At 38.9% G+C, this 25,813-nt stretch overlaps 1 protein-coding gene across 1 annotated transcript in view; it reads left to right on the top strand.

Annotated features, from left to right (window-relative positions):
- The window catches only part of ADHFE1 (alcohol dehydrogenase iron containing 1), a 36,719-nt gene extending 11,702 nt beyond the window's left edge, over positions 1–25,017 (top strand). The window contains exons 9-14 of the mRNA XM_049781823.1: positions 3,421–3,573; positions 5,696–5,794; positions 9,138–9,216; positions 10,553–10,649; positions 15,414–15,571; positions 24,836–25,017. Of these exons, the coding sequence (XP_049637780.1) occupies positions 3,421–3,573; positions 5,696–5,794; positions 9,138–9,216; positions 10,553–10,649; positions 15,414–15,571; positions 24,836–24,919 (670 nt within the window). The 3' untranslated portion in view covers positions 24,920–25,017. The remainder of the gene's footprint in view (positions 1–3,420; positions 3,574–5,695; positions 5,795–9,137; positions 9,217–10,552; positions 10,650–15,413; positions 15,572–24,835) is intronic.
- The last annotated feature ends 796 nt before the right edge of the window (positions 25,018–25,813 follow it).

Genomic DNA, 25,813 nt, shown 5'->3' with positions numbered 1-25,813 from the left:
GTGTTCTATTATCTCTACAATCAGGATTAAAAATCAAATCTAAAATTTATGATGTGGCCATGTTTCATAGAGTAGCCCTTACATTGTGCAGCCTCTTAAGTTTGATTTAAAAAAATCTGATCAGGGGCCAGAGTGGTGGCACAGCGGTAGGGCCTTTGCCTTGCACATGGCTGACCTAGGACAGACGATGGTTCTATCCCCCCGGTGTCCCATATGGTCCCCCAAGCCTGAACAGTTTCTGAGTGCATAGCCAGGAGTAAACCCTGAGTGTCACTGGATGTGGCCCAAAACCCAAAAAATTTTTTAATTTAAAAAAAACTAATCAGTCTCTCTCTTTTTCTTTTTCTCTCTCCCTCTCTCTTTCTCTTTGTCTCACTCTCACTCTCATTCTCTTTCTCTCACAGCTCTAGTCAGCTATGCTCAGAAATTACTCCTGAGCTCAAGGATTGCTCCTGGTTGGGCTTAGGAGACCATATTAGATGTCAGGGATCAAATCCAATCAGTCTACATTCAAAACAAGCATTCTACCATCTTAACTGTCTCTCCAGCTCCTGATAATTTTCTGAATCCATACATCACACCTTTCAACTTCTCACAAACTCCTACCTCAGTGAATGGCAGGACTCACTAGGAACTACCCCCTTCTGTCATGCCCACACCCAACCAACACACCCTATCTCTTGTCCTGCTTAATCTCTTCTCTCAAGCCACATTGCTGCTGCCTAGTTCAATAACTATTACCTAACTCTTACCTGAACTATGACAGTAATCTCTTCTGGGATTTCCTTCTTCCATTCAATACTTTCTGTTCTCCAAACTGACCCAAACAAGTTATCATTATCAGGAAACAGTATGATCTCACAACTACATGAGTACACATTGCATCTACCTACCTTAGTCTTTTAGTGCGCCCCCTCCCCATACCTACTGTCCCAAAGAAAGGAAAATGCCCTTCCAAGTAGTGTCCAGGGGAAAGAAGGCCTGGCCTCTAAGGTTCTTTCAGAAGATGGGCACATCATATAGTCAATGTGTAGTCAACTTGGAGGCAGTTCCCCTGCTAGGACTCCAGAGTCCTAGCAATTATGACTCTGGTCATAATTAACCATCCTCAAGGTTGCCAATCAGGAGAAAAGTTACCATCTAAAAGACTCGAAGGAAAAAACAAAAAAGACTCGAGTCCCTGTCCCATTCTGCAATTATATTTCTTATTGTAATTCAGTATTCTGATTTGCAGATTTTACACATGATTTATGTGAGCTGGGTGAGTCTGTTCCTTTGAGACAGATCTGCTCTGGGGCTCAGAATTGAGAAACATTGCAGGGCAGAGGTTCAGTTCTTCACCTTGTTGAATTCCTTCCTGCCCTAACCTCCCCCTCATCCTTGCAGTATTCATAAATGCCTCCTCTTAAACCAAAAGGTCATATTGTCTATCTGACAATTTTACTAAATAAAAATAAAAATGCTTTGTTCATACAATAGTATCTGCTTTTCATATGTCAGTAAGCATAAATTCTTCATTCTAAGACTAAAAATGATAATTCATGAAAAAATTAGTTCACATTATTGTATGCTCCTGGTCAGGATGAATATGTTTATTCTCATCTTCTGGAATTGATTAAAAGAATTAACACAGATTAATAGGAGAAGGAAATGCTAAAATTGGTTCTTGAAATAATCAAGGACACCTAAGAGAAAAGGTAATTGGATTTTTTTTTAGGTCATGAATGAGTAATGATGGTGAATGATAAACTTTTCAATGTGCAAAGCACTTGTCTAAGGAATTTACAAGTGTTAATTTAATTTTCAAGGCAGTACCATGAAGACATACTATTGTTTATCCCCCTCTTAGAGTCAGAAGAATGGAAGTCACACTCATAGAAACATACACTTATGTACACACATACATGTGTGCACTACTCTTAGTATGTTGCTAGTGTGATTTTAACCCTCCTTGGCTAATTAATTTCATTAATGTAGGTGCAAAATGGTCAACATATTGTAGGAAGGTCACATAGAATCAGTACTTTTTCTTTCTGATTCAAGTGTTTTGTTATGGGGGCCACACAATGCTCAGGGCCTACTCTCATCTTGGCTTTCAATTCTTTCCTGGTTGTCCTTGAGGAACCATGTGATTCTGGGTATCAAACCTGAGACCCCAGCATGTAACCTACATGACCAACCCTTAGCTATTTCCTGACCCCATAGTCAGATGTCTAAAAATGCAATACCTTTAATATGTATTCTTGGGACTGGAGTGATAGCACAGCAGGTTGGTCATTTGCCTGGCATACGGGTGACCTGTGTTTGATCCCCAGAATCCCATATGGTCCCCTGAGCCTGCCAGGAGTGGTTTCTGAGCACAGAGCCAGGAGTAACTCCTGAGCACTGTCGGATTGCCCCCCCCCCCGAAAAGAAAAACAAAACGGTATTTATTCTTACTGGAAAAGTCTTATGTATTCATGTAGACCAGGAAATAATACCACACCACAAACTGAGCCAGAGTATAGGGATGAAGGCACTTGCTTTGCATGTGGCAGACCCCACTTTGATCCTTGGCACCACATATGGTTTCCTGAGCACCACCAGGAGTGATACCTGAGTGCCCCCAAACCAAATTTAAAATAGCAATACAATAATATTGTTAGTGTAATCTTGTGTTCATTTCTGTAATGTGTAATGATTAGCATGAGCAAGAGGTTAATTCACAGAAAGAGTTAAGTTTATCATAGCTATATTTACAATAGCCAGGCTCTGGAAACAACCAAGATGCCCTTCAACAGATGAATGGCTAAAGAAACTGGTACATATACACAATGGAATATTATGTAGCCATCAGGAAAGATGAAGTCATGAAAATTTCCTATACATGGATATATATGGAATCTATTATGCTGAGTGAAATAAGTCAGAGGGAGAGAGATAGGCACAGGATAGTTTCACTCATCTATGGGTTTTAAGAAAAATGAAAGACATTTTGGCAATAATTCTTAAAGACAACAGAGATGAGGTCTGGAAGGTGCAGCTCATGACATGAAGCTCACCACAAAAAGTGATGAGTGCAGTTAGAGAAATAACTACACTGAGAACTATCCTAACAATGTGAATGAATGAGGGATGTAGATAGCCTGTCTCGAGTACAGGTGTGTGTGGGGTGGGGAGAAGGGAGATCTGGGAAATTGGTGGTGGGAATCTTGCACTGGTGAAGGGGGGTATTCTTTACATGACTGTAATCATACAACTACAAGCATATTTGTAATCATGGTGTTTAAATAAAGATAATTTAACAATAAAAAAGTTTATCATAGCTACATAGCATATCCACTATGGAACGAGTACCAGTGTTTCTAAGAGTTTGTAATAAGAATTGAAGAAAAGAAAGGACATTCTTTTAATTGGTGTATTTTGGTCTTCTCTTATTAGCCATGCCCTGGAATCCTATACAGCTCTTCCTTACCATATGCGAAGCCCCTGTCCTTCAAATCCCATCACTCGCCCAGCCTACCAAGGTAGCAACCCCATCAGTGATATTTGGGCAGTCCATGCCCTGAGGATTGTTGCAAAATATCTGAAAAGGTATGTCATCCAGAGGGGAGAAAAAACAAACAGGAACACCATGTTCTACCCTCACATAAAATGTAGTTCAGGCTTCTAAATTATTCTAAGCAAGTCTGTTTACCTAAAGAGGAATCAGTAGATGGAGATGCATTAGAGCCCAACAATCACTAGGATAAGAGAGACTGAAGAAGTCATGTGAAGGTAGATGAAAGTTCCCTTGAGCCTGAAAACATCAAGACTGCATAGGAACCTGAGTGATAGTATGGAAGGAAAAGGTCTTGCCTTGCACTGCCAATCAAGGTTCAGTCCCTTGTACTCCCTAAAGTCCCCTGAGCCTGCCAGGAGTGATCTCTGAGGCAAAGTCAGAAGTAAGTCCTAAGCATTGCAAGCTATAGCCCCTATAAAAAGACTGCAAGAAGGGCCAGAGTGATGGTACAGCAGTAGGACATTTGTCTTGCATGCAGCTGACTCAGGATGGACCGCAGTTCGATCCCCTGGCATCCCATATGTCCCCCAAGCCAGAAGTGATTTCTGAGCACACAGCCAAGAGTAACCTCTGAAAGTGTAGCCAAAAAAATAAAAAGAAAAACCTGCAAGGGGAAAAGATAGGAATCCCTAATTTATGATGAGTGCAGATAGAAGGTTTTGTCATCAAAATCAAGGTTTTGATGGGTAGTATCCTTGGATATTTAACCACCAAGGGCAGAAAGGAGAGTCACAGAGCTAGAGATTGGTTATGTTCACCACACCCAAGACATATAGCATCATCCCAGTGGACAAGATCATGTGAACTAGATTTTATATAAGTTTTCTATTCCAGGAGATATAAAAGGCTTCCTAAAAAGTTTTGGTAAATTCTGAGTGATATAGCCAGACCAGTCCTATAAAAGAGCAGAAATGCTGAGATGAGCTAATCATTGAAACACCAAGGCATTTGAAAATGTAGCTCACTTTTTCATTTACACATGAAGGTGGGAAAAGGCACTAGGAGTGGTGAGACGTGTGAAGCCTAGATGTGAGTACTGTACCCTTTTGGCCTTCTTGAACCTGATGCTGCATGGAGAAGTGCATTTGGGGTGCAGTTTGCAATAAGCAGGTCACAGAACTGTGCGAACTCATGGAGGTCTCATAGAAGCTGGCAAGCTTTGACTGTGTAGAAACAAATGCAGATCATGTCATCCAATGTGCACAACAGAGATGGAAGGATTGCCAAAGAAACAGTAGGTGAAGAGCTAAATGGACAGAGGAAAGACTGGCATACTTTCATTTGCTATGTCACATTATTTGGGGGAAAGGGAAAAAAAACAGTAACTTTTAGAAAGGATAGCCAAATGCCCAACAATTCTAAAGAAAGGGAGAAAAATCAGCTGTGCACTAAACACACACACACAATCCTACTTCATAACAGAAACTATTACTCCAAGCAAATTTTCAGAAAAGCAAGTGAGAAGTGGTTTGCCGGGCAGTGAGACAGGCACCATCCTTGGTCTAGAATTTCCAAACAAGTACAGGCAGTCTGGGCTTCATCTAAAAGGGACCTTTGAGAATTTGCTTTTCCTAAGTGGCACTGGGGACCGCTAGAACAAGCGAAAGTCTTGCTCTACAGTGGCATTCCACTTCTACAGCAATACATAGTCGACTACCATGTGCCATTTCCACCAGTTCTGAAAGATGCCTCCTGTAAGTTTGGCTTTGGGGCAGTGTCAAAGAGAAAGAGGCTGCATGGGTTGCCTTGTGCCTGCAGGTAGCCACAAGGGGTGATTTCAACAAAGCCCTCTAGGTTCTGGGTGTTAGTAGTCTATGTTTATTCTAGGTCCATTCACATTTACAGTCAAGGTCAAATGAAGAGGAATGAGTCTTGAATGCTTTTCTAAATCAGCTCTCACAATCCTAGGGGTCAGATCCCAACCTGTCAACATATTTACTATGCCATGGCTGAAATTATTGATAAGAAAATGTTTTCTTTCAGTTTCCTTTTAAATACCAGATGTCATTTGAATAAATTTTTCAATTTTTCTTCCTACTAAGCTGAATTTCTTTTGGCTTTTAAAACAAATCTTTCCCTAAAGGCAGCTTTATTTTATTCAATAGGAAATGCCAATGTCATTCTGTTATTGTTAAGTATTTATGTCATCCACAGGGCTGTCAGAAATCCTGATGATCTTGAAGCAAGATCGAATATGCACTTGGCTAGTGCTTTTGCTGGCATTGGCTTTGGGAATGCTGGTGTTCATCTATGGTGAGAAAGTTGAAATTTATTTCTTTACCTGAGTTCTCATTTTAAATGTTTTTTGTATCTTCATTATTTAGGATAGGTGGTAAAGTAAAATAGCTATAAAAAAGAAATATAACTTAAAATCCTAAAATACTTTCATTCTAATTTTATTTCACTTGATTTCATAACTGTTTTATTGGGCTCTAAGTCAGATATAAGTCACCCATATAAAATGTACAGTCAGGACTGAAGTAATAGTATATTTACTATTAAGGTAAGACATTTACCATGCATGCAGCTAATCCAGGTTCAATCCCCAGCACCATGTATGTTTCCTTGACTCTTATACCAGAGGTGATTCCTGGGCACAGATGCAGAAATAAACCCTGAGCATTACCAGCTTTGACCCAAAATAAATAAATAAATAAATAAATAAATAAATAAATACATAAGTAAGTAAGTAAAATGAATAGTTCAGTGCTTTTCAATATCTTCACAGAGTGGCATGCAATCTTTTTTTTTTTTTTTTTTTTTTTTTTTTGGTTTTTGGGTCACACCTGGCAGCACTCAGGGGTTACTCCTGGCTCTACACTCAGAAATCACTCCTGATAGGCTGAGGGGACTATATGGGATGCCGGGATTCTAACCACTGTCCTTCAGCATGCAAAGCAAACGCCCTACCTCCATGCTATCTCTCCAGCCCCAGCAATCTTATCACAATATGTTTCATAACTTTTTATGACCGCCCCAAAAATAAATTCAGTGCCCCCTTTGTTCCTTAATTCCTATTTAAGCAACACTGATCTACTTTATATCTCTCTTTTTATTCTTGGACACTTCATATAAATGGAATGATGTCATATCTAGTCTTTTATGTCTGAATTCTTTTTTTTTTTGTTTTTTGTTTTTTTTTTATTTTTGGGCCACACCCAGTAATGCTCAGGGGTTACTCCTCGCTATGTGCTCAGAAGTTGCTCCTGGCTTGGGGGACCATATGGGACACCGGGGAATCGAACCGTGGTCCATCCAAGGCTAGCGCAGGCAAGGCAGGCACCTTACCTTTAGCGCCACCGCCCGGCCCCTGAATTCTTTAATTTAACATATTTCCATGATTTATTTACTAATAAATCAGTACTTCATTCCTTCTTATTGCCAAATAACATTCCATTTATTTATATACCACTTGTTTTTGTTTTGGGGCTATACCAGCAATGCTCAGGGGCCAACTCATTGCTTGGACCTTGCTTTAAGCAATGCTAGGGAGACCATGTGATGCCAAGGTTTGAATCTGGACCTCCCACATGAGCCACCTTAAGCACCATTGGGTATACCCTAAAAATCCCTAAAATAATAATAACAAAAACAACTAATTTATGGACCATCTAGTAATAAATCAATGGTGCATATAAAAAGACTAGCATAGGAACATTCCAGTGGTTATGTTGAGAAAATAGAATTGTAGATAATTTTTATACTTAAATAAAATCATAGGCAGCTGTTAACTCAAACTAAACTACTGTCTATTAGAGAGCTAACTCTAATATCCAAACCATTTCATTTCATGAAAACACATTAAGCAGTTATTTTTTGAATCTGAAACACATGGAAAAAAAAATCTCCAGCAAGTGCACAGAAACTCAGAGAATTGATAGCTTCCAATCTTCCAAAGACTATATTGATAATTGTATAGTTCATCAAAATACTTTCTATGAAGTATTGATTTTTCAATAAGTCCAAATTCATTCAATAATACTAAAATGAATATTATATTATAAAGTATTTCATTTTAATATGCCAATTATACATATCTGAACTTCTCATAATAAATATCTCCTTAGTCATCTAATATACTTTAATTTTCTACTATTCACTAATACTTTAAAAAATATAAACATTTTTCATTAAAGCAAATTCAAAAAGCTATAAATAAAACATTTGTTGCCATTTCTACCCTTTCAGGTTAAAATAATGATTTATGATTCAAGTCCTTGGTAATCTTTTATTCAGGTTGGAATAATAATTCATGATTAGGTTGTAACATTTGACAGAATGTACAACTAATAGTGAGACAGAACACTAGCCGGTTACACTTGCATGTCTAATACAACACAATTTGACAGGTAAAACTCCTACCAATATCTTCAGTTTCTACAGAAGCACATCACCATATCACTTCAAAGAGAAACACAAAATGTATTTTCTGAATTTTATTAGATAAAATTCAAAGTGAGTTTTCAATTTTTTTTCTTCTTTATTTGAACATCTTGATTACATAATTGATTGTGATTAGGTTTCAGTCATGTAAAGAACACCCCCTTCACCAGTGCAACATTCCCACCACCAGTGTCCCAAATCTCCCTCCATCCCACCCCACCCACACCTGTACTCCAGGCAGGCTTTCCAGTTCCCTCATTCATTCACTTGATTATGGTAGTTCTCTGTGTAGTTATTTCTATAGCTGTACTCACCACTCTTTGTGGTGAGCTTCATGGAGTGAGCTGGTGTTCCAGCCCTCCTCTCATTGTCTCTGAGGATTGTTACAAAAATGACTTTTATTTTTCTTAAAACCCATAGATGAGTGAGACTATTCTGTGTGTCTCTCTCTCCCTCTGACTTATTTCACTCAGCATGATAGATTCCATGTACATCCATGTATAGGAAAATTTCATGACTTCATCTCTCCTGACAGTTGCATAATATTCCATTGTGTATATGTACCACAGTTTCTTTAGCCATTCCTCTGTTGAAGGGCATCTTGGTTGTTTCCAGAGCCTGGCTATTGTGAATAGTGCTGCAATAAATATAGGTATGAGGAAGGGGTTTTTGTATTGTATTCTTGTGTTCTTAGGGTATATCCCTAGGAGTGGAATAGCTGGGTCGAATGGGAGCTCAATTTCCAGATTGTGAAGGAATCTCCATATCGCTTTCCATAGAGGTTGTACTAGGCAGCATTCCCACCAGCAGTGGATAAGAGTTCCTTTCTCTCCACATCCCCGCCAGCACTGATTGTTCTCATTCTTTGTGATGTGGAGTTTTCAATTTTTTAATACCATAGTTAATCAATGTATTTGGGGGGAGCCACTTCTGCATAAACTTTTGGGGTGCCGTGCCCAGTGGTTCTCAGGGATTATTCCTGACTCTGCATTTAGGAATCACTCCTAGCAGACTTGGGGATCATATGGGACGCCAAGGATTGAATTCATAAAGTGCACAATATCTCCTTAATCAAAGAAAGCAAAATATATTATATGACTTTGTCAGACAAAAATATAATCAAGAGACTCTGAATAGCTTTCCCACTAGAGTATCTTGGCATTAACTTAAATTTCTGATATCTGTCAACATAAAAACTTTCTTTCTTTTGTAGCCATGGAATGTCTTATCCAATTTCAGGCTTAGTGAAGACATATAAAGCAAAGGATTATAATGTGGATCACCCACTTGTGGTAAAATTACAATAAAATTTTAAATTAAATCTTAAATTTCTTGTTACTTTTATAAATATATTTGTCAGTTCTAATTTTTAAAATGTCAATCATGATGTTCTTTATTTATGGATGTATATATATGTATATATATATCACTTATAACAAGAATACAAAAATCCTATCTGATCCAATACACTTTACTCTTTCCTGTTGTTTCTGCATATTTGGGGGCATAAATAATCAATAGAGATAGGAATGTTTCCATTATACCAGAAGGGCAGAGAGAATAATTTTAAGTAGTGTCAGTTTATGGTTAGTGGTTGCCTGGATTAAAGATGGAGGTATGACTAAAGTGAATAGTACGAGGATAGTACGAGGATAGTACGAGGAAGTTATTTATGGGGACAGATAGTTCTGAGACTTAGATGTAGTGGTAGTTAGCCCAATATATAATTTACATTCTTTCTCTCTCATACATATACAGACATATGCATATTCACACATGCATACTCCTGCACACATTTATGCAAGGACACAAGGAATGCATATAAAACCCTATTGAATGATAAGCAAGTGTATTGTACCAATGCAAATTTCCTTATTTTGATAGTAGATAGTCATGTAAGATGCTAGCACTGAGAAAGGATAGTAGAATCTTAATATTTTTATAACTTCACGTGAATCTAAAATCCTTACAAAATGAAAGCGTTTTTACTTTAATCAAAAAATTTTATTGAGGCATCATAATTTACAATAATATTTATATTTATATTCTAGACATTTTTCTGCAGCACACCACCACCAGAATGTCTAGATTCTTCCACTGTTGTCTCTTGCACCCCCATGTACACTCCCCTCTGTGATTCCCCACCTTCCCAATTGGTTTTCTCAGTTCTGCTGGCATTATCTGTTTGTTTGTACTGGGCATTGCCTAAACCCTAGTCTTATTTCTCTATACTCTACAGATGAGAGCAGTCACCTGGAATTTGTCTTTCCCTCGATGCACTTCACTTAGCATGATAGGTTAAAAAAAATCTACAAGGTTTAAAAGTATAAAAAAAGTATCATTGTGACCCAAAAACCAAAACAAAACAAACAAAAAAAAATGTATCAAAAGTATTACCCCAAGTCAATGACATTTGAACAGAGAGAGCCATTGTGCCATGGTTCAGGCAGTCAGACCTAACAATTACAGACTTGAGTTCTAGTCCTCTGCTTACTATCTGTGTGTCCTTGAAATGTTTTGTCATTCTTGATTGCAATGAATGTGCAGAGTAAACTAATTCAGTACCTAGAATATGCAGGTTGAAGACCAGTTTTGTTTCATCAGTGACCATGTTACCTATCTCTCTAGCCTCATGGCCTTTCTGTTGTGCTCACATCTCCAGCTGTGTTCACTTTCACTGCCCAGATGTCTCCTGAGCGACACCTGAAGACAGCAGAAATATTGGGTATGAGCCATTACCCATAAATCTTCAAATGTGGGGAATTTCCTTTTTTTATGTCTGAAGGTAAATCATGTACTCGCTTAGGCAGCACATATACTAAAATTGAAGGTAAATGATATAGAAGAATACTGGGAAATATTGCCTTGCTATAGTTAAATAATAAAATTGTGATGACTTGTGTACTCTAAAATCTGGAATTTTCTAAATCAGTTAACAATGAAATGTGACTATATATATTGCTTATATTAATTGTGGAATAATATTACCATTTTCATCTCCAAATAAAATAAAACTTTTATATAAGTTAATGTTATAGATAAATTTTGCTATGTTTAATATCTTAACAGTAAATACTCAGTTACAGAGAATCTATACAACTAGAAACTTTCTCTTTTTAAATCCTAGGATAAAGTAGCAGTAAGGATCTTGCCTTATATGTGATCTACCTAGGTTTGATCCCTGGCACCCCATAAGGTCCCCCTAGTTCCACTAGGAATATTTGTGCCTAGAGTCAAGAGTAAGTCCAAGCACTGCCAGGTGTGGCCCCAAAACAAACAAAACAGGAATTGGAGAAATAATATGCTCTTACTTTGCATGAGGTTGAACCAAGTTTGAATCCCAGCACTACATATGATCCCTTGAGTAGAACCAGGAGTGATCCCTTAGCACAAAAGTAGGAGTAATCATGGGCCAGAGTGATAGCACAGTAGTAGGGCTTGCACGCTGCCGACCTAGGATGGACCCAGTGTTCAATACCCGACATCCCATATGATCCCCCAGGAGCCACTTCTGAGGGCAGAGCCAGGAATAATCCCTGAGTGCTGCTGGGTATGGCCCAAAAACCAAAACCAAAACAAATAAATTAGGAGTAATCTCTGAGCATAGCCATATGTATCCCAAACCCTCAATTCCCCCTCAAAAAAAAAAAAAAAAAAAAAAAAAGCCCTCAAGGAAAAATGTATTTGCTAGTCTGTGAATAAAAATACCTGTAATAAAATAATCTTAGTAAATGTTGATCATAGAAGAAGTAAAATTTTATTATATGATAGCTTTAATCTTACGTACAATTCTGATATTTTTTCTAACATAATTCTTGTAAGTAAACTTGAATGTTTAACTTTCAAAATATCTTAACCACCCCTCCTTCCAACTAGTATTTAAGGTAGGAAGGAAAGGGCTAAAAAGAAGATTTCATTGTGCTCTTCCAGCACCAGCCGTTAGAAAGATGATTTCCAAGAAGGCAGAAGTGACCACAGACCTCCTCACACATGTGAATTCCCCTCCACAACTGCACTCATACTTGGACATTTGTTCTTTCCCCTCTTCTAGATGTGAGGCTGGAAATGCTAATGAGAGAAACCAGGCATACAAATGGTGCCAGTGGCTTCATTTCCCAGCATGAATTTCTGGAAACGTGATGCCCTCTTTCTCAAGGATCTTGTGTCCCTTATCCTTTTTAGACTGGACTGTTGTTAAGGCAGATGCTGGAACTCAGAGACTATTGTAAATATACTAACAGTGTAAATAGGAATGAACTCAAATGGTAGGTTAGATGTTTGGTGAATGGAAACTTTCTAGAGAACTTAAAGTTAACATTACAGGCAGCTAACAAAATTACTGAGAAAGCAATTCCTTTAATAGATAAATTCCAGGTCACAAAACAAATCCCAGCAACTCTTCATTCTTACAGAGGTAATTTGCTTAATATTATTCTGTTATTAACCATTACATTTTTTCTGTGTAATAGAAATCCTATGTAATCACAGATTTTCCTAGCTTGAGACTAATTTATTTTTTTCCTATCCTCTCATTTTTTCCCTAAAACTCATAATAAGAAAATCCAGAGCTTTTGATGATGTATATCATGTTCAAAAACAGGAGGACATAAAAATCTACAGGCCCAGTATCATGTGTCATCTCACCACCTAGTCCTATCTATTTCAACGTAAGACAGAGTGGTCTTGTCAGAGAAGGCTTACTACCTTCCTACAGTTATATCCCCAACAAATTCTATATCTACTTTTTATTTATGGACTCCTGAGTATGAACTAGAAGTAGACTCTTAGTCTGCCAACATGTTCTTTTTGCTTTGGTCTAACTAAACACTTGATTCTTTTGGAAGGGCATTTGAATTGTTATGTGTCTTTACCTTACTTTTTTTGTTTTTAGTCAGTCAGGTGAAGCCCTGATATTTTATTTATTTTTCTTTAAAAAAAAAAAATACCTTCACCAGTGCAACATTCCCATCACCAATATCCCAAGTGTCCCTGCTCCCCAACCACACCAGACTGTACTCTAGACAGGCTTCCTACTTCCCTCATTCAGTCACATTTTGGTATGATAGTTCTCAGTGTAATTATTTCTGTGACTGCACTAAACGGTCCCTGTGGTGAGCTTCATGTCAGGAGCTGGACCCTCCAGTCCTCCTCTATTTTGTCTCTGAGAATCATTACACAAATGTTTTTTATTTTATCTACTTTTATGTATACATTTTCCTGGATTACTAAAACAACTGACTTGTCACATAAGGGAAAAACTAAATCATTTAATATGTGTTTCATATGAAGGCAATCTAGCACATACTCTCTCTTTTTCCTTCTGTCATTGTAAGTTGAACCCAGGGACTCACACATGCAAGGCAAGTGTCTGTGCATGAGCTAGTCCCATTTGACTAATGTAGAGCCTCCTGTGAATAATACAGAGAAAGTGACTCGGACTTTAGTGTGATATTTACATACATATAATGCTACATTTCATTACAAGAGTGCTTTATTTCCTGGCCATGCCTTCATTAAATGGTGGAGAGAGAGAGTTAGACTGTTGCCTGGGGAGTCCTCCAGAAAGTGGCAGGTATTAGGGGAGAGGAAGGTAAAGCTCTAGCTTAACACTACAAAAAATAATTTTCCAAGGAGGAAAGTAAAAGGGAGAACTTTTTTTTTTGGATTTGGGCCACACCCAGTGATGCTCAGGGGTCACTCCTGGCTATGCGCTCAGAAATCGCCCCTGGCTTGGGGGGACCATATGAGATGCCAGGGAATTGAACCACGGTTCGTCCTAGGTTAGCTCATGCAAGCAAACATCCTACAGCTTACATCACGGCTCCGGCCCAAAAGGGAGAACTTTTATTTAAGAACATTGGAGGGAGGGTAGTAGGTACAAGGACCCTCAAAAAGCTATCCTGCTCACTTTGCTGGATAGTGGGATTTTGAAAGGCTCCATTCCTAGACCTTGACTATTTGAGTTTCTTCTCTAAGTTGAGATCAATTTCTACAGGATGGTCTCTAGGTTTATTCCTGAATGGCTTAAATGCTTTGAGGGGAATGGATCCTGATATGGAGATGACTGGGAAGTTGACCAGACATATTACAGAATGGGGATGTTTCTTCTCTTCTTGGTCACAATCAAATCCCCTCCCCCCTAGCTGACTGGCAGACGTTCTATTCTGTTGAACGTTCCTGCTACAACATAACTTGCATGATAGGTTAGTACAACATTTTGTTTGCTTCCTAACCATATTGAAAACCAGGAATCAGTTCTCTGCACCTGGGAACTTGCATGTCACCTGCTTTAGTACAGGACTTGGCTCATCTGATGTCTGCTATGATTTCATGTCTTATATCCATATTCGTAACACATCTCTGACTCTTGGTAACTTTCGATGATATCAAATTACCTACACATTATAAATACTGTTTTCTGGAAGCCTTCATATTCCTAACTTTGGCCAACTGATTCTATAATATTTACTCTATCTTTCACAAGTCTAAAATAAAAGGGCGGGCCAGAGTGGTAGCACAGCAGTAAGGCATTTGCCTTGCATGTGGCTGACCCAGGACGGATGTGGTTTCAATCCCTAGCATCACATATGGTCCCCAGAGCCAGGAGTGATTTCTGAGCACAAAGCCAGGAGTAACCCCTGAGCTCTGCTGGGGGTGGCCCAAAAAATAATAAATAAAAGGGCTTTTAAAAAGGGGGCTGGAGCAATAGTACAGTGGATGGGGCACTCACCTTGTATGCAACAAACCCATTTCAATCCCCAACACTAAATCTAGTACCCCAAGCTCTGCCAGGAGTAATCTCTGAGCATGGAACAAGGAGCAAATGGTGAGCACATGGGTGGGGGGGGGTGGAGCAATTGTTATGCCTTTCAAGTGAAACCATTTTCATCCCTGGCCAATATGCTCCGTATTTGTCATGCAATTTTTTTCCCATTTTCAGGAGTTAATTTTGGAGTTCTTGTTTTCCTGTATATTATTTTCCTGTATGGTATTCTCAAAAGGTTTGCCTGACTTACTAAATTGTGTGAAAAGAACCAATATTACACCTGTACCTCTAGAGGTCAGTAAATTCCAAGCATTGCAAGACACATAAACTACTTTTCTAGATGCTCTCAACTCACCTCCTTTCTTAGACTTCCTCTGGCTTATTTGGTTCAGTACCTCCTCTCCACCCCTCCCACCACTACCCCCTCCCTGCTCAGGGCATGCAGCCCAATGGAAATTTGAGCACTAAGTCGGTGTTCTTCTAGCTGGCTTCTTCTTAGGGAAGCTCTTCTCCCTTACAGAGGCTCTCAGGATTTCTCAGGCTGGCAGCTTCTGTCTGTGGGCTTGACCACAGGGCCAGAGTCCATGCGGAAGCACAACAGAGCTCTTGTCCTTGGTGTTGGGTAGCTACAGTAGGCTATGGATTGATTCAGCTCTCCTGTGACTGAGTCACCCCAGGGCCAGCTCCTTCCCTGCTCTACAATCTGCACTTTGTGTCTTCTAGGAGCTGACATCCGCACTGCCAAAAGCCCAGATGCTGGGCCTATTTTAGCAGACACACTCCGGACATTCTTATTCGATCTGGATGTGGATGATGGTTTGACTGCCATTGGTTACTCCAAGACTGATATCCCTGCATTGGTGAAGGGAACACTGCCCCAGGTAAGAGATGCCAGGTGTCACACTCTCATTCTAAAAAGCAAAACTGAAGGAAAGGCCATGTGGGGAGAATTAGGGAGATGAACCCCCAGAATCCCTCAAGCAGTTTTAGGGTTTCCTCCACACCACACAGCAGCACCCCTGCTAGGAAAGGATCAAGGCCTCCTCAACTTTTACATCCCTCCACAAAAGTGTGGCTTAAAGCTTTAATGATCTGACTGAATGGCTCCTGTATAAAAATTGAAGGCAGACACAACTTAATTTTTTCTGATTTATCACTAAAGTTTTTCTTTCCTTCATGTCAGCTTTTTCAAGAGTTCCCTATAAAGTGATGTGAAGTTATTCAAAAAGGGTAGCTAAAATTATTTTCCACTATGAATTACAAGTTACTACTATTTTGTGAATATACATGGTTTTTAAATTAAGACAATTGCAGAATCATGTTTATCATATTTTGAAATTGTATATTTCATGAATATTACCATGGCACTTTGTTGTATGTTGTTGTTTTTTATAAGTTGCTGAAGACTAAGTCCCCATCTTTGGTTTGGTGGACATCTTTTTCTTTTAACCATGATTTTCAAGGTTATTTATAACAAAGTTTAATGCATTGAATATTCCCAATTTCAAACTCACTGCTCACTATCAGTAATAGCATTCCTCCATCTTTGATCAAATATTTGTAAGTTTAGAGCAGAAATCACCAAAATTATTTGGATTATCACACCTTTCAGAATAAAACAAATTACTCATTGTCTCCCTGTAAACCTACTTTCTAAGGAAACAATCCAAAAATACCTTTTCCAGTTGTGCCTGAGACTAGACTGCCTCTCCCCCATGAGTCCAGCACCATCTATAGGATGGTATGGCCCACTGTGGAAATAATTGATTCAGTTTCCTTTTCTTGAGTCCTTGTAAGCTCATTCACTACTGGTGGAAATGTCAGTTGGTCTAGAGTTATTGGAAAACAATATGGCCATTTCTCAAAAAACTAGGAATTGAGCTTCCATGTGACCCAGCAATTTTGCTTAATGGCATCTACCTCGAGGGCCCGAAAACTCTATTCAGAAAAGATATTTACATGCCTGCATTCATTGCAGCACTATTCACAACAGCCAAAATCTGGAAACAATCCAAGAGCCAAGAATAAATGGCTAAATAAAGAAACTATGCTACATATACACACTGCTACTATAGTATAAGAAAAAAATGAAATTATGCAATTTGCTGGTATGCTAATGAATCTGAAGAGTATTATACGGAGTATAATATTATACTGAGTAAAGTTAGTCATATGAAAAGACAGATACAGAATGATTCCTTTCATATTCAGGACATAAAAAAAACATAGTAAGGGAAAAACAAATATCCAAAGCAGCAGAAACTGCTAACTGGTCTTTAGCAGAAAGGCTAGGGGTAAGAGAGGGGGTGAGTAGGATGGAGGGTGACACTGGAACACTGGTAGAAGGAAGCAGAAATTCTGGTAAAAGATGTGGTGCTGGAATATTTTATGCAAGAACTCCCATTAACAGTATTGTAAACAACAACAACAACAAAATAAACAGGACTGGAGTCATAGTGCAGCAGTAGGGCATTTGCCTTGCATGTGGCCAATTCAGGATGAATCTGGGTTTGATCTCTGGCATCCCATATGGTCCCCCGAGCCAGGAGCAGTTTCTGAGCACATAGCCAGGAGTAATCCCTGAGCATCACCCAGTGTGGCCCAATAAAACCAAAACAAACAAACAAACAAAGGTATTGTAAACCACTGTACCTAAAATAAAATGCAATTACAAAATTTGAGGGGGCCGAAGCGATAACGCAATGATAGGGCATTTGCCTTGCATGGGGTTAATCCAAGACAGACCTGGGTTCGATTCCTGTCGTCCCATATGGTCCCCCAAGCCAGGAACGATTTCTGAGCGCAGAGCCAGGAATAACCTCTGAGTGTCACCAGGTGAATCACCATATGGGATGAGAGGATCAAACCAAGTTCGTCCTGGGTCAGCAGGGGGCAAAGCAAATGCCTTACCATTGTGCTACCCTGCAATTAAAAAATTTTAAGAGTTTCTTATCCATTGGCTTTGGACTAGATGCCTATCTTGTTCTAATAGGCATGAGACCATGTCCATTTCAACTTCCCATACAATAGAGAACTCAGCTTTCCTTGGTGTGGGCTGTGTTTACCACTCCCCCACAATGTTTACTTATTTCTATCCAAAACAGGAGAGGTGAAGGTCATTTAAATACAGGTGAGGATATGAAATCAAATAGATGGGGCCGGGCGGTGGCGCTAGAGGTAAGGTGCCTGCCTTGCCTGCGCTGGCCTTGGACGGACGTCGGTTCGATCCCCCGGTATCCTATATGGTCCCCCAAGCCAGGAGCAACTTCTGAGCGCATAGCCAGGAGTAATCCCTGAGCGTTACTGGGTGTGGCCCAAAAACCAAAAAAAAAAAAAAAAAAGAGAGAGAAATCAAATAGATATGAAAGTAAGTCTACCCAAAGTTCAGACTGACTATACTACATTTATGAGGGCGGCAACCTATTTGTTGTTCATCAACCTTTATTGTGCCAAGTCTGGACTAGTAAACATATTGAATGAGTATCTGGGTGAACTTAATACCTTGATGGTAGTAACTTCTGAGAACTTTCCTTACACTTATTAGACAAACATGGAATCTGCCAGGTGTACCAGTAGCAAGTAGTTGCAAGGATTCCAGTAGCTATTATAGCATGATTCCCAAAGAGCTTGTCCTATATGCAACGGATTGCCTGAAAGTTCTGCTGGCTCCACCAAGAAAAGTATTTAGGAGTAATGTGTTTTGTCAGTTTCTAAGAACGATATTTCATGATTTTCAAATGAAGCTATATGATATCAGTGATTTAATTGTTGGTGGCAATACATTTTCGAGCCATTGACCCACATTGTTTTATTTCCACTTTTTCCTTTTCAGAAACAGTTCCAGACAGCAACAAATCCAGACTAACATTTGAGACCATGCACTAAGAATACAAATTAATTAGATATTACTTCAAATGCCTCAGCACACTTTTGTCCTGAGAAATCAAAGATAGCAAGAGTTTATTGAGACAAAATAATTAAGAAAGTAATTTACTAGAAACATTGACTTTTGTTTTTGTTTTTGGGCCACACCCGCGGGTGCTCAGGGGTTACTCCTGGCTATCTGCTCAGAAATAGCTCCTGGCAGGCACAGGGGACCATATGGGAGGCTGGGATTCGAATCAACCACCTTAGGTCCTGATTCGGCTGCTTGCAAGGCAAACGCCACTGTGCTATCTCTTCGGCCCCTGGAACATTAACTCTTTTAATGCAACATTTGTCAGTAAAGTAGAAAGCCAAGATTTTTTAAAATATTTTTTTTAAATAGCCCCAATATGTTTGTTCCCTTTTTCTCCCTTTGATGTTGTTCCATGATTAGGGGAAACAGTTCATTTTCATTACATAAGCATTAGTTCTATTTTGAATTCCATTTTGAAAAAAGAGAAGGGATTAGTATTATAGATTTTATAATCATGCTTAGAAATAAGCTATTCATTTTACAAATGAAGAACTACCATGAAGATTTTGTTGGTGGTGGTTGTTATTGTTGCTGCAGTTGTTATTACTATTATTATTTTTTTCATTATTTTAGCAACTGAACATTTTACAGGACTGCTGTGCCATCTTCAGAATTCTATACCTGTAATATACTGACCCTCACTTACTAGTATCCACATGATTTAAGACAAGCATACAGGTTCCTACAAAGAACATTGCCAGAGAAGTCATTTCATGTAGTTAAACAGTTGATAAAGCTTCTTTTATGTTTAGCAGTGCAGGATCAGTTTTCTCTGCAAGGAACAACCAGGCCAGTATTCTTAACCAAACACCACAGCCTGTAGTGGTAGCAGCAAATAGCAGCCCTGTGTATAGAAGCTTCCAACTGCCATAACTAGGCTACCTGGGGAACAGGCAAGAATAAATGAGTCCTCCAAGCTGGATTTCTGAAACCTCTGGAAAGAAACATTTACATTTCAAATAAAAACACTGCCTTACTGAGGAGAGCTGTCTACCAGAATGAGCCCTTCCACTCGCTGGCAGATAGGCCAGCTGAAATGCTGTTATTTTATGAATGCACTAAAAGTAGTAGTTTGAATTATGCCAGTGCCTATGTTAATCAGTGTCCTTCGATCTTACAAGTATATAAATAATAGTGCATTGCTGAGAACTTAGCTTTTGTATGGCAGATTATATGACTGAGGATATGTCGAATATTGTATGTCCTTACCTCCATCTAACCAACAATTAGTGTTTGGAAATCTGAAAGAATTATTCACTCAGATTGGCCCAAAGTGCATCCATGGGTCCTCAACTGCTTTATTAGTGATGAACAGGATCATTTTATTTATTTTATTTTATTTATTTTATTTTATTTATGTATTTATTTTTGGTTTTTGGGTCACACCCAGCAGCGCTCAGGGGTTGCTCCTGGCTCTATGCTCAAAAATTGCTCCTGGCAGGCCCGTGGGACCATATGGAATGCCAGGATTTGAACCACCGTCCTTCTGCATGCAAAGCAAATGCCCTACCTCCATGCTATCTCTCCAGCTCCTTATTTTATTTTTTTGTTTGTTTGTTTGTTTTTGGGCCACACCCATTTGACGCTCAGGGGTTACTCCTGGCTATGAGCTCAGAAATCACCCCTGGCTTGGGGAGACCATATGGGACGCCGGGGGATCGAACCACGGTCCGTCCTACGCTAGCGCTGGTAAGGCAGACACCTTATCTCTAGCGCCACCTTCCCGGCCCCTTTTTTAATATATTTTATTTTATAAATTTTTTTTATTTTTTTGGTTTTGGGGTCATATCCTGCGATGCTCAGGGTTTACTCCTGGCTCTGCACTCAGAAATTGCCCCGGTAGGCTCGGGGGACCATATGGGATGCCGGAAATTGAACAACTGTCAGTCCTGGGTAGGCCGCATGCAAGACAAAATGCCTAACCTCTGTGCTATTTCTCAGCCCCGAACAGGATCATTTTAAAGGTCTAAAAGCTCATCAGGTGTCTAGTTTCCATTATACATAGAAAAATGTGAGCATTTTTGCCTTGTATACTTTGCATACTTTGCATGTGGTCAACCCCAATTCAAATTCCCAGCATATATGGTCCCATCAAGAGTGACCCTTGAGCGTTGGCGCTAGAGGTAAGGTGCCTGCCTTGCCTGCGCTAGCCTAGGACAGACCGCGGTTCGTCCCATATGGTCCCCCAAGCCAGGAGCGACTTCTGAGCACATAGCCAGGAGTAACCCCTGAGCGTCACGGGGTGTGGCCCAAAAACCAAAAAAAAAAAAAAAAGAGTGACCCTTGAGCACAGAGTCAGGAGTAAACCTGAGAGCTGCCTGGTGTGCCCCCCCCAAAAAAGGAAAGAAAATATGATGATAATCTTAAGCTATTGCTGAACTCTTACAGTGTCACAGACATACAAACATGCATACAGGTCACCATGAGCAAATCTCTGCCTTGCTATGGGTTTTAATATTTCTTAGGGTCTCTAAGAAATCTACTAGTAAGTCAAAGTTTACCTTATCTGTACCCACACTAATCAGTATTGTCCACTACCTCTTGTCTATCTGTTTAGCCATTCTTTCTTCTTTATTCATTTAATTGTAAAATATGACAAAATTTATCATTTTACACATTTTATGTTGATCATTCAGTGTCACTAATTATATTTACAATGTTTTATAACCATTATCAGTATTCATTTATAGAATCTTCCAATCATCCCAACTAGAAACTCTGCTCTATTGCTTAATGGTAAACAGCCTATTCTCCCATTCAACCAACACCTTTAGTCTTTTTTTTTTTTTTTTAAACTTTTGGGCTACACACAGCCATGCTCAGGGGTTACTCCTGGCTCTGCTTTCATAAATTGCTCTTGGCAGGCTCATGGGACCGTGTGGGATGCTTGGAATTAAGCATGGATTGGCTGCACATAAGGCAAATGCCCTACCCTCCGTGTTATCGCTCTGGCCCCCAAATTCTGTCTTTTATTATGCTCTCTATTCCTATGGATTTTCCTATTATAGTTCCTCATGTAAGTGTAATATGCATAGTACTTGTCCATTTATGTCTGCTCTATCTTAATATAATGCCTTCATTGTGTCAGAATTCCTTTTTCTTGGTTGACTAATATTTTTCCCATAGACATACCACTGTATTTTTTAATTCAGTCATTTGCATAAGGACATGGGTTGTTTCATCCTTTTAATTACTTTGAAAACTACTGCTATAAGTACTGGTTCATAGTTTCACTTCTTTTGAGTGTGTACGAAAAGAATTTTTGGGACATATGATTTACATAAAAAATTTCCCATAGAGGCTGTAGCATTTTGCATTCTCAACAATAGAGGCCAGTGAGATGGCGCTAGAGGTAAGGTGTCTGCCTTGCAAGCGCTATCCAAGGAAGGACCGCGGTTCGATCCCCTGGCATCCCATATAGTCCCCCCAAGCCAGGTGCAATTTCTGAGCGCTTAGCCAGGAGTAACCCCTAAGCATCAAATGGGTGTGGCAAAAAAATTTCCCAACAATAATGCTTGACAATGTCAATTTCTCCACATTTTCACCAACACTAGTTAGTTCATTTTAAATAGCCATCATCAGAGTTGTGTAGTGACTGCTATTTGAGCTTGCATTTCCCTATGGGCCAATAATATCTGAACATCTCTTTACACAATTATTGGTTATTTATGTATCTTTGAACAAATATATGCTCAAATCTCTTACTAATTTTTAAGATCGGTTTGTTGGCATTATATTAACCCCTTATGATGTCCTCATTTGTGAGATGTCTTTTCACTCTCCTAATGATTATGCATGAAAGTTTCTCTTTGCTGTAGTCTAATTTTTCTTTTTTTTTTTAATCGGCTGCCTATGTTTGTGATGTTATATATAAGAAATTCAGTGTTATAAATATTTTCCCCTAATTGCTTCTAAAAGTTGTAAAGTTTTAACTCTTATGTTGTATTCTTTACATCTAGGTCCATTTCATCTTAAATGTTTTATGCTTTCTTCCTTATTTTTGTTCTTCCCTTTACCTGATAAATTATTATTGAATTTCGGTATCTACTACGTGAGCTATAGTGAACCAGCAAATACAAACTTATCTTTCATATAACTTATATTCTCATGAATGGAGATAAACAATAGAAATTTAAGCAAATCTATAGATATGATAAACATGAATTGATTTTAGTTATGATTAGTGATATGGAAGAAAACCCAAGTAATGAGCTAGTGATAACATGGGACATAATGTGGAGAGAATTCCAGCAAGGGTAATTAGTGAAAGTTTTTAATTAGAACCAGAGGCAGTTACGTGAAGATCTGGGAGAAACATTCCAGGCAGTAAGGAACACTTCGAAGAAAGGGTGAAAATTAGCTTTTTCAGTGAACTGAACATGGACCAGTGAGACTGAGTGAGATGCATTGAGAAGAGGTATAGCTCAGGCAAGAAGGAGGACAAGATCAGATGGCATTAGTGGTCATGGACATGTTCTAATTGTAGTGGAAATTATCAAAGAATACTAATCAAGGGAATGACATGTCAGTTTTATACTAAGAAAAAAATCAATCTGGTTATCATGAAGAAAATGAGCTCTTCTTAAGTAATCACAGACCATCAAGAGCTTTCAAATAGACTGAGGAATGAAAGTGATGTACTTTAGTTCTGGAGGAACAGGAGAGAAATAATGAGATTAGCGAGGGAAATATGACAAGATGCTGAAGAGTTAAACTTATTGAGCCAGGAAAAGAGAAATCAAGTTTAACTCCTAGATTTGTGCCTGAGTGTCTTGGTGTCATTCCTAAAGTAGGGAAAATGTAAAGCAAGGGAGACATTGCTCTGCCTTGTATATATGAATTGTGAGGTGTTGAAAAACATGTTTATTATTGACATCTCCCTGTTTCTGCCATTCACCTCTCTTGCTGCATCCCCCTCAATCCTCCAGCAGAATCTCTCCCCATCTATCCTCCCCCTGCCCCTTGAGGCAAGCCCTTCCTTAGCAACCACAGACCCTCCCAGATGTGGACAGGTCTGCCTCTCAAGGTAAGCAAAACAGGAAGTTGGGGGTGGGGAGTAACAGTGAGGTGCTACCCTCCCCCCCTTCTATCATTGACATTAGCCAAACCGATAACTGATGAGCACCTAGTACTTTGTGCCAAGTATGCCACTGTGGTAGGCATAGAATAGAATGAACATAGAATTATGTTCAGTGTGGTAGCACAGTGGTAGGTCATTTTCCTTGCACGCTGGCATCCCATATGGTCCCCCATGCCTGCCAGGAAAGATTTCTAAATAACCCCTGAGTGCCACCAATTGTGACCCCCTCCCTCCCAAAAAAGAAAAAGAAATGAACATAGAATTAACACAGTCTTGCCCTTGTAGAATGTCCCTCTTCTAACACATATACTTCAAAATTAATGCCTAATCTCAAGAAATTAAACTGAGAAACGCATAAAAAATAAAATGGAACCAAACAACAAGAAACTGTTACATTTAATTTTTTTATTTAGATTTAGAAATTTGGACATAGAATAGTGTTAATCCTCTGTCGTAGAGGGATGCAGGTACCACCTATTTGAATCTAAGTAGTAAAAGGCTATGCTAGTGGTTTCTGCTGACTCAATAATCCCTGGAGCAATCAAACAAATAGCTCAATTCATTTGAAAAGGTAGAGGTAAAGCCTTAGTTAATATTTATTAAAAGGAGTCACTTGTCTATATCCAGAAAGGTAATAATATCCGAGTGAAGTCTTTTTGAATACACCTTAAGTCCAAGTTGCAAAACATGATCTTTGAAGTTCTCCATAGTTTTATTTTCCTTGGCAGCACAGGCTGTACCTGGGACAGTGATTTCTGCCAGGAGAACCTGGCAAAGGTTCCTGAAGGACACAATTCAGTCATTATAGAAGGTGTTTTTCTCCCACGGTTGGTTTGATTCTGTGCATTTGGGCAAAATGCTATTGCCAGACCAAAAGGCAATGGCAATGGTTTTCTATAAAAAAAAAAAAAAAAAAAAAAAAAAAAAGATGCCACTTGATAAAACTGAGTTGGGAATCTTCTAGTAGGAAACAAGAAACATGATTTTTGAAGATATGGTCTATATCAAGTCATTCTTAATTAACACCAAGTTAATCTACACAACTTTGTCACACATACAAACTACCTTAACAAAATTCTGAGACACTTTTTCTGTTTACTCTTTCAGGAAAGGGTCACCAAGCTTGCTCCACGCCCTCAGTCAGAAGAGGATCTATCTGCTCTGTTTGAAGCGTCAATGAAACTGTATTGATTAACATTTTTAATGAAATAATTACTGGGGATTGCCAAAAATTATTGACCAAAGTAACACTCACTAAAAAACAAAAGTTGACCTAGTCAAAGATTTGTCTAGTCTCTCTGTACATAACTTATCTCATATGAAATAAAAAAATAAAAGATTAAAAAATCTTATATGAGTGTGAATATCTAACAGATACTGTCCTGATGTTCAAAGTCAACTCATGCCCATAAAATGGCCTGAAGAAACATCCAGTATGTTAGAGCATGAGCCAGATTTCATAGGTCCACATTGCTGTCCCCTACCAGGAAGGCTACTCCACACCATATATAAAATAGACAATAACCTATGGAAATTCTAGCACAGATATGTAAAGAAAAATGGCAAGGATATTTCTGGCCACAATATCCAATAGTTAAAAACAGATAGAACTAGCCCACTGTTGGCCATGCTCAGGAGGAAAATAATGGTCCTGATACTACCCCTCACCCTCTGACATATGGGGCTCAGCTTCTTGACTTAATTTTATTAAACTGCCCAGCCACCTAATTTATTTTAGATATATTAATCCTGCCCATAAAATATCTCAATATCTTGTAGTGTTAGTCCAGTAGTATCAGAGGAAATATAAGAAATTTACATAGTAACCTACCACTTCCGTGAACCTAACCAGTAGCACAGAAGGCTCAACAGCACCAAACCACAGCCAAGTAAACCTTTAGACACTGAGTTTAGTTATACCTTGGCAAGATATAGCAATCATTTCAGATTAGCATGTGTTGATCTAAGATTTAATTATTCCAGTTGCCTTTATGTGGTATCAAGCAGCATAGAGTAAATTTGTTTGTGCCTGCATGGACACAGGCTATGGTGAAAGACAAGAGATTGGGAACATGGGTGAATGAA

This window comes from Suncus etruscus, chromosome 10, assembly GCF_024139225.1.
Source record: "Suncus etruscus isolate mSunEtr1 chromosome 10, mSunEtr1.pri.cur, whole genome shotgun sequence".
NCBI classification, from domain to species: Eukaryota; Metazoa; Chordata; class Mammalia; order Eulipotyphla; family Soricidae; genus Suncus; species Suncus etruscus.
The sequence above is the reverse complement of the archived record's forward strand: the minus strand, read 5'-3'. Positions and strand labels throughout refer to the sequence as shown.